Genomic DNA, 16,994 nt, shown 5'->3' on the forward strand with positions numbered 1-16,994 from the left:
GACAGACATCAAGCACCGAGTCTTTGGAGGAAAAAAGTGCAAATGGGATCTGTCCATCCCTCACCCACCCTTGAGACAGTCTCAAGGAGCTCAGCCAGATGTTGAACTCTTCTGATAGCCAAGGATGACTTTGAACTCCTGATCCTCCTGCTTTCCCCTCCCAAGTGCTGGGATTACAGACAAGTACCAACACACTTTGTACTGTGAAGCAAGCCCAGGGCTCCGTGCATGCTATACAAGCACGCTACCAACTGAGCTACATTCTCCACTGAGCCCCTCCCTTCTCTCTTGAGTTCAGTTTAGCCAGGAAGCTCTGAAGGCCAAACACTTGGTGTATGCATGTGACAAACATCCAAGCAACTAGAAAACATTACCCTCAGAATCGGGTCTGGGAGGACGTTAGCTCACCTCCTTCTTTGACAGATAGGTAAATGGAGTCCAGTGATCTCAGTGGTTTTCGTGAGATCACTCAGTGTCTGATGGAGGTGACCTCTCAGGAGCTAGGTTCCTAGCTCCTGGTCATTCTGCTGCCTCTTCCTGCATAAGTAACTCTCAGAAGCATCTCATGGGAGCACAAATGACCAAAGCATATTTACAGACTGGCTGGTCTGTGAACACGGTCATCAGTATGAGGGCTGGGTTAGTAGATGGAATAATAGACATGAAGCTACTCAGACCACACGGCTCCTGCAAAATGTCAGGCAAGAGGAGAGTCTTCACCTACCTGCTCCTGCTCTTCTTGTATGACATCTGTGATTATTTATGATTTCTTTCCCTGCTGTTAATTTTTGGGGCAGTGTCTCGTGCATCCCAGGCTGGTCTTGAACTTGCTGTCTAGTCAAGGATAACACTGAACTTCTGAACCTCCTGTTTTCACTTCCTGAGTACTGAGATTATAGGCACTGGTTTGTATGGTCTGGAGATTAAACACAGAGCCTCATGCATGCTAGGTGAGTACCACATCAACTGAACTGCATCCCCGGTACCATGATACACGTGTGGAGGTCAGAGGACAAATAGCAGGAGCCAGTTCTCTTCTTGTGGGCACCAAGGATCAAAATCAAGTTGTCATGTTTGGTGGCAAGTACTATTACCCACTGAGTCATCTCACCTGTCCCCTATGAATACTGATGAGGACAGGAAGATACAGAGTGAGGGGCATCTGCCGCAGATACTGAGGCAACGGGTCACACTATCAAGACCGTGAGTGTCTGTGCTGAGTGCTGTGGTGGAAAGGAAGAAAAGCTGTCCCCTAGGATATTCCCAGTGGCTTGGGACAGTGAATGGAAGACTCTGTTCACAGCAGCCTGGAAATTTCAAAAGCCCATGGTTCCCCCAGGATTTATGAGCAGTTTGTAATTTAACTCTGTACAAGAAGAAAACCTACCTAAATGAGTTCCAAAATGTAGAGGCATCCAACCTGTGGCCCATGCTGCAGATGCAGCCAAGAATGCAGCTGAATATAGAATCACAAGCTAATTCCAAATATCATGAGATTTCTTGTAATATTTATTTATTTTCACAACTGCTTATGTGGTTCTCAAATGTGAACTTTGACGATGACAGTATCACGTCAGGTCCTCCCACAGCAGGAGTCATTCCTGGGACCCCTTCTCTGGGGTGAAGCATGTCAAAGTTGGAGTCAGAGACAGTCTCTGAAAATGGCTGGGGAAGGGCTAGAGGGACAGCTTCAAGCTTGAGTACCTAAGTTTGATCCCCAGAAACCACCTTTTCTTTTTTCTTTTTTCAAAGTAACATCAGAAGGCTGCTGATGGTGGTACATAGTTGTGATCCCAGCACTGGGGTAGCAGATCAATGGGGCTTACTGGCCAACCAGACTAGCATACTTGGAGAGTTACAGGCAGGTGAGAGACCATTCTCAAAAATGAAGACGGTCAGCTCCTGAGCATGTTCTCTGGCTTTCACACATACCTACACACACACACACACACACACACACACACACACACACACACACACGTCTAGGGAGCTCAGTTCGTACACAGAAGGCTCTTAGACACCAAAGAAGAAGAGAGTTTCCTGAATGCACCCTCCTCAGGATCCCCGAGTGGAGAGCATTGGGCATGTCACTGGAGTCCAGGATCGGAGGAGAGAATCAATGGCTAACACCGCCCTCCTTTCGGATGTCCTGGGATTTGCTCTTTGTACCACACTGGGAAGACCAAAGGGGTCCTGAATTGGGATGCAGACCCATGGGCACCTCTCACGGGCTGGCACACACCTCTCACAGACGCAGAGGGACCCAGCATCTGACGTGTTCCTCCACTTCTCTCTATAAAGAACTTGATTGTTGATGGAGGCTTGCTGCACCGCTTGGTGTCTGTCTGACACGGCACACCACAGCATGCCATGGCACACCGTGCCAACCACATCAGACCATGCCAGGCCACACTACACCACATGTGACAGTCTGCTCTAGTCTGGAAAGGCAGAATGCAGAGGTCTCCCTCCCAGCTCTGTTCCTCACATAAGTTTGCTGTGAGACTTTTAGCAAGTGGCTTAACCCATCTCAGCCTCTTTTCATTTATCTTTCAAACAGTTGTGTTAATATCTAGCTTCTCTAAGGGTAGACATGAGGACCATGGACTCACACAGAGCACCTTACCATTAGTTCCCAGCACTAGGAAAAAAGCTGGGAGAGTTTGGCGGGGGTGGGGGGGTGGGAGGTGTGTGTGTTTGTTGACCCTTTGTTTTTATTTGCTTTTGGAGGAGTTTGAACTTGATTATTTTTGTGTTTTTTAAAAATCTACTTATTTGTTTTTTTAAAATTTGGTTTTGAACTTGGTGAGATGGGGTCTAGATAGCCCAGGCTGCAACTGGCTATGCAGCTGAGGACAATCTTGAAATCCTCATCTCTTACCTCTGCCTCTCAAGCATTGGGCTGCAGGAATGAATCTCATGTCCAGCCTTTGATTTTGTTTGGGGGGAGGGTAGTCACAGTTCCTCCTCCTCCTCTTCTTTTTCTTCTGCTCCTCTTGAAATAAGGTCTCTCTGGAGCCCTAGAACCCCGGCTGTCAAAAAACTCACTAGGCAGATCAGGCTGACCTCGAACTCAGAGAGATTTGCCTGCCTTTGCCTCCCTGCAAGCACCATCATGTCTGGAGTAGTTCTAATTTGTGAGAGGATTTACTCAGCATACTTGTCTGTGTGAGTTTATGTGCAGAAACGCATAGAGGCCAGGAGAGATCCCCCTGGAACTGAGTTACAATGTGGGTGCTGAAAACTGAACCTAAGTCCTCTGCAAGAGGAGGAAATGCTCTCAATGAGCCGGCCACCTCTTCAGCCCTTAACTCCAATTAATAATTAGTATGTGTGAGTGTGAGTGTGTGTGTGTCTGTGTGTGTGTGTGTGTGTAGGTGACATGAGTGTGTAGGTTACAGGACAGCTTTCCACCTTTATGTACATGGGTTCTGGAGATCAAATTCAGGCCACCAGAACTGTATGGTAAGGGCCCCTATTCACTGAGTCATCTCCATGGTCCTGGGTTTTATTGGGGGAGGGTATTGTTTGTGTTATGTTTTGGCAGAGTCTCTTGCTATAGCCTAGGCTGGCCTTCCTTGGACTTCACTAATTAGACCTCATCGGCCTCAAACTTGTCAGCAATCCTCTAGCCTCTGTCTCTTGTGCACTGGAGATTACAGGTGTGAGTTGCTGTGCCTAGCATTTCTGTCTTGTGTTTGTGACTCTGAGACTCTAACCCCAGCCTCAGGCACACAGACAAGTGTCCTACCAGTGAGCTACATCCTTAGCCCATACTGGAATTTTCAGCTGCTATTTGTTGCCCCTTCTGATGACGGGCCCATGCAAGAACACTTGAAATGTTATTATTTGAAGGACACTGCTATTGTTTGAAGGACACTGGGCCTGAAAGGAACCTCAGAAATTTAGTCAAGAACCCAGGCTCTAAACCAGGGGTTCTCAACCTTTCTAACGCTGTCACCTTTAAAAACAGTTCCTCACAAAATTGTTTTACTGCTACTTTATAACTGCAATGTTGCTACTGCTATGAATGGTAATGTAACATCTGGTATGTGGTCTAAGGGGTCTCGACCCACAGGTTGAGAACCACTGCTCTAGATTACACCATACCCTGTTGTGTGTGAGGCTCAGATATTTTCTCCCTTTCTCCCTCTCCCCGCATTTCTTCTTCTCTGTGGTACTGAGGATGGAACCCCAGAACCCAGAGGTTTTTGTACTCTCCTACTGAGCTACACCATGCTGAAGACCCAGTCGTTGAGGTGCCAAGTTCTTGCAGAATGCCTCCTCGGCCTCCCTCCACAGTGGTTCCCTGACTTAACCACAACTTTCATGACTTCCTCCCTGTGTCTAGCTGACGTGTTTCCTGTCCCCCTTTTCATTTTCTCAAATCTCATGTTTCCTAACTTCTTATTCAAGCCAGTCTCTAGGTCCTGCTTCTTTTGTCAGCCCTGGGACTGAAAATCTTCCCTCACCACAGCCGCAGTCACCCTGGAGACCAATCAAGAGACAAGATGCCTAGGTGATGCCAGCATCCTGTTTTCCCTGACTGTCATTTATTGCCTGAGCCTCAGAGAATATGAGGAGGCATTCCCCTTCACCACTCACTCCACCCGTATTTCAAAGTGCCCAAACAACAAAAATAACAAAACAAAAGACAAAAATCAAAGTGCCATACCCTGGAGTCCACATCAGAAAGCTGGGATGTTCCAGGTCTAAGTCCCTTGTGGTGATTTATCATTTATGACTTAATAAAGCTTGCCTGAAGATCAGAATGCAAAGCTAGCCACAGCCATAGAGGCTGGGTAGTGGTGGCACACACCTTTAATCTCAGGACTCAGGAGACAGAAGCAGATGGATCTCTGTGAGTTCAAGGTCACTTAGGGCTACATGAGAGTGAATCAGTCTAAAAGAAAACCAGTGCTCACACCTTTACTCCCAGCACTAGAGAGGTATGTAAGACAGGAGCTTAGTGTCTCATGCTGTATTCTGGCATTCAGTTTCCAGTCACACTGACCCTTTCAGTCTGAGGAGAGGTAAGAGCTAGTGGCTGGCTGCTTTGCTCTCAGATCTTCAGCTTGATCCTCAGTATCTGTCTCTGGGTTTTTGTTTTTCGTATTAAAGTCCCTTATTACCAGCACACCAAACCCAGTGAGAGACGCTGTCTTCATCCTCATCCACCGCAGCTGGCCAGGCCACTGCCCTGGGGTAGGGATGGAGAGCTTTTATCCTTAAAAGTCAAAAACTCAGCACTGGCTCTCTGCTCAGGCTTCTTTATTATTTTACTTGTTTATTTGGTTTTTTCTTAACATTAGAGGTAGAGTTAAAGAGAGTTGAGAAAGACAGGAGAGTATGGTTACTCTGTTTGTTTTGAGACAGGGCCTCACTTAATCCAGGCTGGCCTCAAAGTTGCTACCTGCTTCTGTCCCCCAAGGGTTGGAATTGTAGAATTGCACCAGTGTGCACACCGTTTTGATTTTATGACACAGGGTCTTGCCATGTAACCCAGCTGGCCTTGAATTGACAAAGATTTGCCGGCCTCAGCCTCATGAGGATTATAGACATTTTTTTCTCCACACCCCAATTTGTGTTCAGATTTCTCCTCCTCTAGTTCTTCTTCCTTCTATGCGATCTCAAACAGCTCAGGCTAGCCTTGAACTTTCTATTTAGGTGAGGATGGTCTTGTATGATCCTGTGATTACAGGTGTGTACCACCACTCAGTTTTTCTAGTGCTGGATATCAGACACCGGGGCCTAGTGTGTACTCTACACAATTCTACCAACAAAGCCAGAATCACAGCCCTATGCCAACCTCTGACCTTCTCCTCTTAGCTCTTGCTGGATAAAACAGGAAGTGAGCAGCTCCAGGGAGGGAGCCCTATATCTGTCTGTCTATTTACTAATACCTGGAAAATGCTAGCGCACAGTTTCAAGGATGAATGTGACTTGGCATGCAGCCACTCAACTTTGACCTAATGGAATTCAGGTGATGTCACTGAGTGCTTCCTGGGGTGAGGCATAAAACCAGGACCTAAGGTTGATATCTGTGATCCAACAAATCTACTATCCACCACTGGGCACGTCTACCCTGCACTATATCCGGGGAGGTTGACCTGTATGGACAGTACTCAGGCTCTTGACTTCATAGCTGCCAACGCCATGAGAGCAGAGACAGAGGAAAAGAGGGTCTCTCAGCAGCCAACCAGATGCCTACATCCTCCACAAGAAGCCAAGACTTCAGTCAGACAGCCACTCTGCCCCCTCAATATCTTGGTCCCGACATGAACACACAGCATTCTTGATAACTTCTGGGGGTTTCCTACATCCTACCCAATCTTTGAGAGAAAGCTTTTTGCAGAACTCGTCTCAGTTTACCTGATGTGTGTTTCCTCCAGGCCCCTACAGTGCTGGTCCCAGGCCTTAGATTGTCCAGACCAGGGAGACAGCTCAGCAGGTAAAAACACTTTACCACACAAACTCAAAGACCTGAGGTAAGTCCATGTAGCCCACAGGAGAACTGACTCTAAAAGTTGTTCTCTGACCTCCATATGCAATCACACTCAGGCACACACATCATACACAGACACTCACACTCATGCACACACATCATACACAAACATGCACAATATTAATAAATATCAAAGACAAATTTAACAAAGGATGGGCTAGGCAACTATCCCTTCCCGGTCTCTGGCTCACTGAGAAAGCCTCCTCCATCCCGCTCACAGAAGAAACTCACTCACCTGATCGCACTTGGTTTGGGGTGGGAAACAGCAACGACTTTCTCAAATCTTAATTTTTAACTACACTCTGAAGAGTTAGTATGTTCAGATGGCGCAAAATTAATATATATATATATATATATCCATGGTACACATATGTTCTCCCAGCTCTGCCCAGGGTTGGGATGGGAAGCAGTGGTCCTTTCATAACTGACCATGTCACAGAGCATGGTTAATCAGGATGCCACCCAAACCACACCCTGGCTCCCAGCGATTCCTACTTGCTGGGTAACTGGTAGGAGTTTATAACTCAGGACCAGTGAGACCGCTCAGTGGGTAACAGTATTTGCAGTCAAACTTGACAGTCTGAGTTCAACCCCCAGGATCCACATGGTAGACAGAGAACCAATTCCTGAAATGACTTCTACGTGTGTGCCATGGTGTATGTGTGCATGTATATTCACATGCAACAAATAAATAAATATTTTAAATTTTAAGCTCACAATTTAACACGCAAGGAAGTTCTGCCTCTGACTCTGCCTACCAGAGTCAATGTCTTGGCTCAAACCCAAGCATCTGGCAGATCCAGACAGCATGGCCTCCAAGCAGTTTCTCACACACTGGTACCTTCAGAAAGTAACCATGGAAGAGGAAATCCTCGCAGCTGGCAATGCTTCTTCAGACAAAAGTCGAGCCTAATGTGGTTGGCAGTTCACAAATAGTTTGCCTTTATAATCTAGTAATGCACCTAATATGTTAATTATTAGGAAAAAAAAACAACTACTAGCTGGGAATGACAGCACATGCCTGCAATCCTAGCACTTGGGAGGTGGGAGGATTAGTTCAAGGCCAGCTTCCGATGTGTGAGGACAGCCTCAACTACATGCTTTCCGATCTTTAAAAAAATCTGTATCTACCTCCCAAGTGCTAGGATAATGAGCATGTACCACCATGGCAAGCTACAAAGCAAAATCTTAAAGTCACTGAGAGCCAGGTGTGGTAGCTCATGCCTTTAATTCTAGCACTTGGAGGCAGTAGTTATCTGTGAGTTCAAGGCCAGCTTGGTCTACATATTGAGATCATGGCCAGCTAGGACTACACAGTAAAACCTTATCTCAACTTCATGCCCCATCCCCCAGAAAAATAATTGAACAGCCTAATTGCTTCAGCTCCTAAGGCCATCCCCAAAGCACTGGGATGACTGACAGACATCTTTGCCTTCTCTCAACTTGCCCACCAGAGATCACAAGGTCATAAATACACGAGAAATGAGTAACTCAGTGATCAGTGACTTCACACAGCAGTTAGATAAGAAGGACTCTGACACCCTCCAGACAGACAGTGCAGGGACAAAGTGGTCACAGTATGCATGGGACAACCGAGACCCCAAGGACAGTGGCTGTGAGTTTAACCATCACCAGCTGACCAGAGGGAACTTAACACCCCTGCTCTTTGACCCAGCTCTCTCATTTGCATATCTCCTGCAGCAGAGGAGTGTGAGCCAGCCCTCTTCACTGCCTGGAGCTGGGAATGGTACCTTTTAGCACTCTGTGCTTATGAGGGACAAAGGCCACCATAGCCTCCCAGCAACCACAGAAATAACCTGCCCATTCACCTGAATTATGAAAGAAGAGGAGCTTGGGAGAAGGATGGGTGGAGGCCGCTGGGAGAACCACACTACGTAGTTCCAGGACCTGGAGAGCCAGGCTTTCTTTCCATCTCTACCCACAAGTCCGCGGGCCCAGTGGGAGAGCCTTAGGCACTTTTTGTTTGTTTTGAGCAAGGTCTCAAGTAGCCCAGGGGACCTCCCACTTGCTTTGTAGTTTAGGATGGCTTTCAACTTCTCATCTTCCGGCCTCCATCCCTCCCCACCTGCCCAAGCACTGGGATTACAGGCGCGTGCCACCAAGCCCTGCTGAGCCTGGAGCTTTCATGATGTTCCTCTCTACACAAACGAAAATACAGAGGGCAGAGTCCCAGTTTCATAGTACCCGTGTCACTCTGCACTTCTGCAGCTCCTACTTCCACTCCAAGGCTTTGGTTTGAGCATCGTGGCCTGGAGTCCAGCTCAGCTCTATGCAGTGGCTCAAGTCTCTGGGCCTTCATAGCCCTGCCTGTAAAATGGGACCAAATACTCTGGCGACCCCCGCAGTGAGCCATGGGAATCTCCCAGCCTGCAGGGCAGAATGAGCTCAGATGTAGCAGTGGGAGTGGGCAGAGGCTGCAAAGCTGAGATGAGCTCTGCGTGTGGCTGGCAGACCGACCTCAGAGGGCCACCCGCTTGCTTCTCTATACTCGTCTGCCGGTCCTCCCAAAGCCGGCTCTCTTCCTGTGCCCATTTTGCCGCGGAGGAAACTGAAAGTGCGGGGTAAAAATGACTTCCCCAGGGTGACAATGCGGAGGAGGCAGGGCTAGCATAGGATCTGCCGAGGACACGCCGCAGCCTCCTCCCCTCTGCAGTCTCCCTCCTATCCGCCCCAGGCTGCCGAGCTCCAGTCATCAGAATGATCCAAGTTTCTCAGAAATAAACCTTCTACAATTCCCGGCTCGGTGTTCTGTCTGCATCCCCGGGCTGGGAGGCAAGTAGGATCCTGGGGTTCGCTGGAAGTACCTCCACTATCACTGCGCTCTCCGCCTCCCAGCCCAGCGGGGCTTCCCGCATCCACGTGGTGTAGCTAGCCGCGGACACAAGGCTGGAGGGGACAGTGCTGGGTGGAAGGGGACAGCGCAGAGCGAAGGGGCGTAACGCGCGGCAGGATGGCCAGTGCAAGATGGGAGGAGGCAAGGCGGAACCTCCGAGGGGACAAGGGTCTCCGCACCTGGGGAAAACCGGGGACTCCTTACCTCTCCTGAAGGGCATCGCGTCGGGGTCGCTGCGCGGGGAGCTGACCCGCGACACCTGGGCAGGCAGACGTCCAAGTGGCAGCCCCGAGGCTCGGGGCGGCCTGCGGGCGATGGGGCCGGCGAGGGAGGGGAAAGGGACATATTTGGTCACAGCCTGGCACGTCACGGCGCGGAGGAGGCCCTGCCGCGGAGCAGGAAGCGCGGGAGTCGCGTCACCCGTGCGCTCTGAGCGCCTGCGGGTGGTGGCCGGGAGCCCCGGGTGGGCGACCAGGTCCCGCCCTGAGCCTAGAGCCCTGGAGGTGCCCCCGCCTGTGCAGATGCCAAGCACGGAGGAAAACCACCTGGAAGGGGATGAAAATTAGTTCCTTAGGGCTGTGTTGGGAAGGAAGGGATTGGTGGATTTTTTTTTCTTTTTGCCTTAATAAAGTTGGGGCGTTCAAATGGCTGGTTGACTTGTATAGACACTAAATATAGGCCGAGAGGAGCAGCCTAGAAAAACTCAACATTTAACAGTATTTGTGCCAAGCTAGTTATTTTAGCACCCTTCCTGCTCCAGTGTCCCGCCCCAGCACCCACACCCTGCACACCTGATTAGAGCGTTCATCTTTAAGATCCATAGGGGTGAATGGTTTGTTTCTCCAGAGTTTGAAACAGTTCTCACCCACAGCTTGATAATCTGTCAAAAGAAAGTGTAGCCTAGGGAACGAGAAGGAGGAGGAGGCAGCTTTTTTCAGTACATTTTCCCTGTGAGATCGACAGTAAGAAATACCTTGAGAGTTGGTTGAAACAAATGTCCCAAAGCAGAGTCCTATTTTTGGTTAATTAAAGTTTTCGCTAACTAACCAAGTCTAGTGTAGTATCATAAGGCTGGTAATTAATCCTAGTACTTGAGGCCTGGAGATGGGACTGCTGTCCCTTCTAGACCAACCAGGCCTACACAGACAAACCTCATAAAACAAACAAGGAAAAAAGAAAGAATAAAATATTAATTCTCAGTTTGTAGTCACAGCACACAGAAAGCTGAGGATTGCTCGAGTCCAGGAGTTCAAAGCCAGCCTGTGAGGCCAGGTGGTGGTGGTGCACACCTTTAATCCCAGCACTGGGGAGGCAGAGGCAGGCGGATCTCTGTGAGTTTGAGGCCAGGCTGGACCGACAGCCTCCAAGACAATGCAGAGAAACCCTGTCTCGTAAAACCAAAAACAAACAAAAAAACCAACAAAACCAGCCTGTGAGACACTCCACCTCAGAAAGTTAATTCCTGTCAAAGGAAGGGGTACACTTTCTCTTTCCTCCCCTTCCTTCCTCCCTTGTTTGCTTCCTTCCTTCCTTCCTCCCTCCCTTTCTCCCTTTTTCTGTTTTTGTTTGTTTGGGATAGATTCTCACACGGCTTGGCTAGCTTTGACTTCTCCAGTAGACCAGGCTTGGCCTTGAACCCCTGCTCCTCCTGTCCCATACTCCCAAGAGCATTCCTGGGATGTACCACCACACTTTGCCAGAAAAGCAAGAGTCACCCATTCAAATGACAAGAGGCTGACTCTCCAAGCAATGAACAGACCTGTCCAGGTGAGCTGAAAATTCCAATAGCCTGGGGTGGAGGGTGAGGGGTGTGGGGATGGCCTTCCTTTCTTTTTCTAATTAGAATCGGTTTCCTAGTCTGCTGTGGCTTACAGGTTCTAATTGAAACCCCATCCTTCATTTTGAAGACAGATAATGCCACAGAGAAGGAAGTAGCTGTCCTGAGGTCTAGCTCACTGCCTTGCTAGGGTAGGTGAGTCAGGGACAAATTCTTATACTAACGCACCTTCAAATTGTCCTGTGCGATTTTTTTCCAACTAAATCTTCTACAATGAAAGCTGCGAACGCCCAAAGGCTTTACTGTCAGCCTCCTGTATGTCCTCAAAATGTTCCTGCTACCATTTTATACTTTTAAACATTTGTTCTAATACCTTTAATTAAGCAAGAGCCCCAAATACGTCCACCATGTTTATTTCTTGAACAATGACCTTAAAATTGAGCATGCTCAAGACTGTAACCCTTAACTGAGAATGTTCAGGAATGTGCTTGCCCTGAAAGTGCCTTCCTATATGAGTATGTATAGACTACTCAGCTCCAGCCCTTAGGAGGTTGAGGCAGGAGGATGGTCAGAGCCTCTGACCCAAGTCCCCATGCTTCCTTTGTTCAAGGAGGGCACTGTTTGGAAATGACTCCCAAATGTTCTTTGTCTGCTGCTGGTAAGAAGTCTTTCTCATCAGGCGGTGGTGGCACATGCCCTTAATCCCAGCACTCAGGAAGCAAACGCAGGTGGATCTCTGAGTTCGAGGCCAGCCTGGTTTACAAGAGTTCCATGTGTTGGGGACTAAAGGATTCCACTCCCTATCTGGGCCCTCAGTCTAGATTTCCTGTAAAGAGCCCTGGGTTACCTTTGTTATAACTAGAGAAAAATATTGAATTTTACTGAATATTAGAGCCAAATACTTTTTTTGGTTTTTCAAGACAGGGTTTCTTTGTGTAATCCTGGCTGTCCTGGGACTTACCTTGTAGATCAGGCTGGCCTCAAACTCAGAGATCTGCCTGCCTCTGCCTCCCAAGTGTTGGGATTAAAGGTGTGTCCAAGGATTGAGGCATTATTCTGGTCTGCCCCTGTTACTTGGAAGAAGGCACTCAAGCAGTACCCTGGTCAGCCCAAGGTTCCATGGCTAAGTAGTATGCATGAAGGTGCAAAGGACCCCTTTAAAAGACAGATTTTCCCCCCCCACATACTTATGCTCTCTTTCTGCTCTCTCTTTCTGGCTCTTTCCCGCTCTTTCTCTTTCTCTCTCCCACTGTTCCCTGGGGCAGACAGGACTTTTCCTGTCTCCCTCTTCTCTTGTGTCCTCTCTCTGTCTCTGTGTCTCTTTCCTTCTCCCCCTCCCCTTTCTAATAAAACTTCGCCCTTAAGCTCTGTCTGCCTGGCATGTTTGTCCCCTGCCTCAGTCACCCTGGCCTGCCATGGAATCCACCAAGGTTCGCCACGCTCCTAACAGTGTGTGCCACCACTGCCTGGCTCATACTTTAAAATTTTTTAATTAAAATATAATTATATAATTTCCCTTTCCTTTTCTTCTCTCCACTCGCTTCTATGCAATTGCTGCCTCCAGTCACATACTCTTTTAAAAATGTTTTTGCTTGTTTTTTGGAAATGTCATACAATATATTTTGGTTGTTTTCTTAGTCGCCCTCAGCTTCTATCAGATTGTCCTTCAACCCACCCACCTAACATCATGCTCTTTCTCTCTTTTAAAGAAAAGCAAAACAGAAAAAAAGCACACACATACTCAGGCACACACCACAAACAAACAAACATGGAGTTCAACTTGTGTTGGGGCCTGCCCAGGGCATGGTTAGTATATCCCATGTTACTCTTTTGAAGAAAGCAGACTGCCCCTCTCCAGGCAGCTGTCCATCAATTGCAAGTAGCTTCTTGGCTAGGGGTGGGGCTCTGTGCTCACTTCTCTCCCATATTGGGATTTTACTTAGCTTGAACTTGTGCAGGTCTCCTGTGTGCTGTCCACCGCAGGGACTTCATGTATGCATCCGTTCTGGTGTGTACGGAAGACACTGCTTCCTTGAAGTCATCCACTACCTCTGGCTCTTTTTACGGTCTGTCCATCCCCTCTTGTGAAGAGATCCCTGAGCCTCGAGGGGACAGGTGTCATAAAGACATCTATCTTATTTAGGACTAAGGGCAGAGCTACATACACTCTTCTGTTGTTTGTTTGGCTTTGTTTGTTTGTTTGTTTCTTTTTTTGGTTTTTCAAGACAGGGTTTCTCTGTATTGTTTTGGAGACTCTCCTGGAACTCGCTCTGTAGACCAGGCTGGCCTCGAACTCACAGAGATCCGCCTGCCTCTGCCTCCTGAGTGCTGGGATTAAAGGCGTGCGCCCCCAATGCCTGGCTTTTTGACAGGATCACCAATGTAGCCGTGACTGGCCTGGAATCACTATGTAGATCAGACTGGCCTCAAACTCACAGCAGTATACCACCAAGGTCAGTTTATGCAGAGCTGGGACTTGAATCCAGGTCTTCATGCACCTTCAGCCCCTAAAATACTGCTATATGTTTCTAAATGTCTCATTCCCCTCTTACAAATGGATCTACTCCACTACAGGGCAGACACTGACAATCTAGACCCCAGGCCAAGTTCTTGATCTTCTGAGGAAAACTGACCATCTAGTAGGTTAATGTTACAATACCAGGCAGAGTAACCATCCCACTTTAAGCACATTGCCAGACACTTAATCTGGTCATTCCCTAAACTTATATGTGTTGGATGACAGTTTCTAATACAGGGCTGCTTGGAGCTAATAATGCAGACATACTCAAGCCAAAAGGCCCTTCATGGTGTGTTGTTAAGTGCAATTCCATAGCTAATGGTAATGTCAAGCTAGTTGTACATTGATCTAGCAGAATATATGTTCAGCTGAATAACAACCTGACTTTGTTAATTAAGAAAAGAGAGGGCATTAACTATCTAGGCAGATGTGGACATACGTTCTTACCATTCCTGTTCATTCTGGAACAGGAATTAACTATATAGGCAGATGTGGATAATAATAACTATATATTAACTATATAGGCAGATGTGGATATACATTCTTACCATTCCGGTTCATTCTGGAATGAGGTGGATTTTTCTAATGCCATCAGAAAGAAACTGAATAAGGAAAGGAGGCCCTTACTGCTCCAGGCAGTAATTAGCCATGGGAGTACCAGCTGAACACTGCAACGGCGCCAGAGGGGGGACTCAAAAATAGCAAAAGAAGACCCCCCATCTCCAGGCATGATCTGGGGGACATTGAGGAAGAAGAGGCGGAAAGAATGTAAGAGTAGAGGATGGGGAGGAGCACTGTGACATGTTGCCTTCAGGACACAACATGGCTGTTACACTCATGAACGCACAGCTGCTGGGGTTACCTGCACAAGGCCCACCAAAGTGCGAGCCAAAATCCCAGCACAGCTGGGGGAGATGAGATCATACTCAGGCCCCACTCCTTAATGAGGAGTTACTGGTAACTGATAGTGCTTGGGGACGGAGACTCATTCCGGCTGGGGGAGTGTCACTGTTGGATTTCCAGGCTCCAGGGGATAGTCCACACCTGTGCACACACGGACAGCACTAACTGGACTTAGTGGGCTATCAGGAAAAGAAAAAGCACATGTGTAGTGGGGATCAAAAGGGAGCTGGAGACTGGAAATAATGCTAGACATGATCATATTTCACTGTTCAATAATAAGGAAAAGAGCAGATAATGAGAGACTATGCCACTAAGCACGCAGCCTGGGCTGGAGAAATTCCACCAGCTGCCTTTGGGTACACTTCTGCTACATCCTACATAGAAGAAGATGTAAGGAAGGCAAAAAGAGCAAGGTAAGCTAGAAAGGTCGACCAAAGCAATTGTTAAACCAGCTCATAGATTAACGTATGTAGAAAAGACACCCTGCACAGCCAGCTTCTTGGAACAATGAAGACTTCACATTTAAAGAAGAGCAGGGCAAAGCTCACACACCGAAACATCGGCAAGCCACCTGTACCCATTGGAAAAGACAATGCAAGTCAAAGGCATGCTGCCTGGAAAGAACATGACACATGGTGTTCACAGTCATGCCAGCTGTCCCAGGAGAAGTTAATGTTTCTTCGATTTTATGGATTTCTTTCATTTCCTTTTTTGAGACAGGATCTCCAGCCTTCAACTCGCTATGTGATGGAGGATAATCTTGAATTTCTCACCTTCTTGTCTCCAGTTTCCAAGTGTTGGAATTACAGGCATAGGTGGATATACTTACACAGGCTGCTTATATAGGATAGATAGAAGTGAAACAGAAAAGAAAAGCCAGGAAGTGTTAAAAATAGCTTTAAAGACAATGGAGCCACTTTTATTTAAAAGACTATGTGTTGAACTTTCTAGGTGCCAAGAGTAAAATAGAAGTGACATACAACATGGAGACCTCAATCATGCAGCAAAACTGAGTCAACTTAATGTGACAGTGGCCAAACTGTGTCAAATTCTCATGAAAACTACCTCCAGCTCTAGTCCGTATCCAAGCTGCCCCCAAAGAGGAACTTGAGCTCGGCCCTTTAAAATGCTGTGAAGGTCCCTCTCCAGGGAATGGTCTCTAACGCCCATGCTGATGTGGAAGCTGAGCCAGCAACAGCGCATACTCAACTTAGGACAGAGGTGGCTCCCAGGGTCAAGGCCTTGCTGCCAAGCCTAACGGTCTGAATTCAGTCCCAGCACCCACATTCCATAAGGAGAAAACAAACTCCCAAAAGCTGTTCTCTAACTTCTACATACATGTCATGGCACACATGCCCACACATATACAAATAAATATGTGTAACATTAACAAAAATTACATTCAATTAATTATGAAGGGTACAAGACCCTTCCCTCCACGCTAGTTTCAGAAGAATGACGTCCATCCTGAACCCTCAAGAACGAGGAGTAGGTCTCAAATGGAGGTTTGTTAGTAGCTGTATGAGTCAGGCACCTCGAAGGGCAAAGTCTTCCAGAAATACACCTTCAGCGTGCCTTCTTTTTTTCCATTTGGACTTTATGGTTTGAGTTGTGTGAGCTAAGCATGCCCAGATGTGCTCCTATCTGCCAGAATAATTTTTCAAATATCTGTGCTAGACCTTAAACTAAGAATGTCCATAAATGCATCCATGATCTTCCCTGGCCAGACTATGACCTTTGGGAGCATGCTCAGGAATGAGCCTATCATTGATGTACTTTCATGTACACATGCACCCTTGGATAAACCTCCGCACTTGCTTTGTTCGAGGGACAGGTTGCCCTAGGAAGAACTCCTGTGCTTGCCTTACCACTGCAGCAATGAGTCTCTCTGCCCTCACTGTTCCTACTTGTGTGGCTTTAACTCACTGCATTCAGTTGTAGAACTTCCTGAACAAACAGCAAAGGGCTCTGGCCTGAGAACAGGTGATGAGCTCTCAGATCACTAGTGTTGGACACATGGAGTCCAGTCTGTCTCAGGAGCAGGGAGCTGAGGTTCATGGGAAGAGATCCAGCTTCCATGCAATGAGTCTACTCCCTCTGACCCTTTCCCTGCTGTGACTGTGATGTGAAATGGATGTGGACTTAGCCTCATGGACTTGGCCGTCACTGAAGACAACTTCATCTGAGGCCAGCTGATCCAGATAAAGAGTATGTCAAGAGCCACAACTGCTCCAGATAAAGAGTCAAGAGCCACAACGATGGCCCAGTGGGTAAAAGCACCTGCTGCCAGTCCAGTCTGCCGGGGCTGGATCTCTGCCTCATGTTAGAGAGAACTGACTCCCACAAGTTTTCCTCTCTCTCTCTCTCTCTCTCTCTCTCTCTCTCTCTCTCTCTCTCTCTCTCTCTCTCTCTCTCTCTCTCTCTCTCATACACACAC

General features: G+C 47.7%; 1 protein-coding gene across 1 annotated transcript in view; it reads right to left on the reverse strand.

Moving 5' to 3' along the window:
- The window catches only part of Pfkfb3 (6-phosphofructo-2-kinase/fructose-2,6-biphosphatase 3), an 88,532-nt gene extending 78,616 nt beyond the window's left edge, over nt 1-9,916 (reverse strand). The window contains exon 1 of the mRNA XM_040755539.1: nt 9,564-9,916. Within this exon, the coding sequence (XP_040611473.1) occupies nt 9,564-9,579 (16 nt within the window). The 5' untranslated portion in view covers nt 9,580-9,916. The remainder of the gene's footprint in view (nt 1-9,563) is intronic.
- Between the last annotated feature and the right edge of the window lie 7,078 nt (nt 9,917-16,994).

This window comes from Mesocricetus auratus, unplaced genomic scaffold, assembly GCF_017639785.1.
Source record: "Mesocricetus auratus isolate SY011 unplaced genomic scaffold, BCM_Maur_2.0 Super-Scaffold_100013, whole genome shotgun sequence".
In the NCBI taxonomy this organism is placed as follows: domain Eukaryota; kingdom Metazoa; phylum Chordata; class Mammalia; order Rodentia; family Cricetidae; genus Mesocricetus; species Mesocricetus auratus.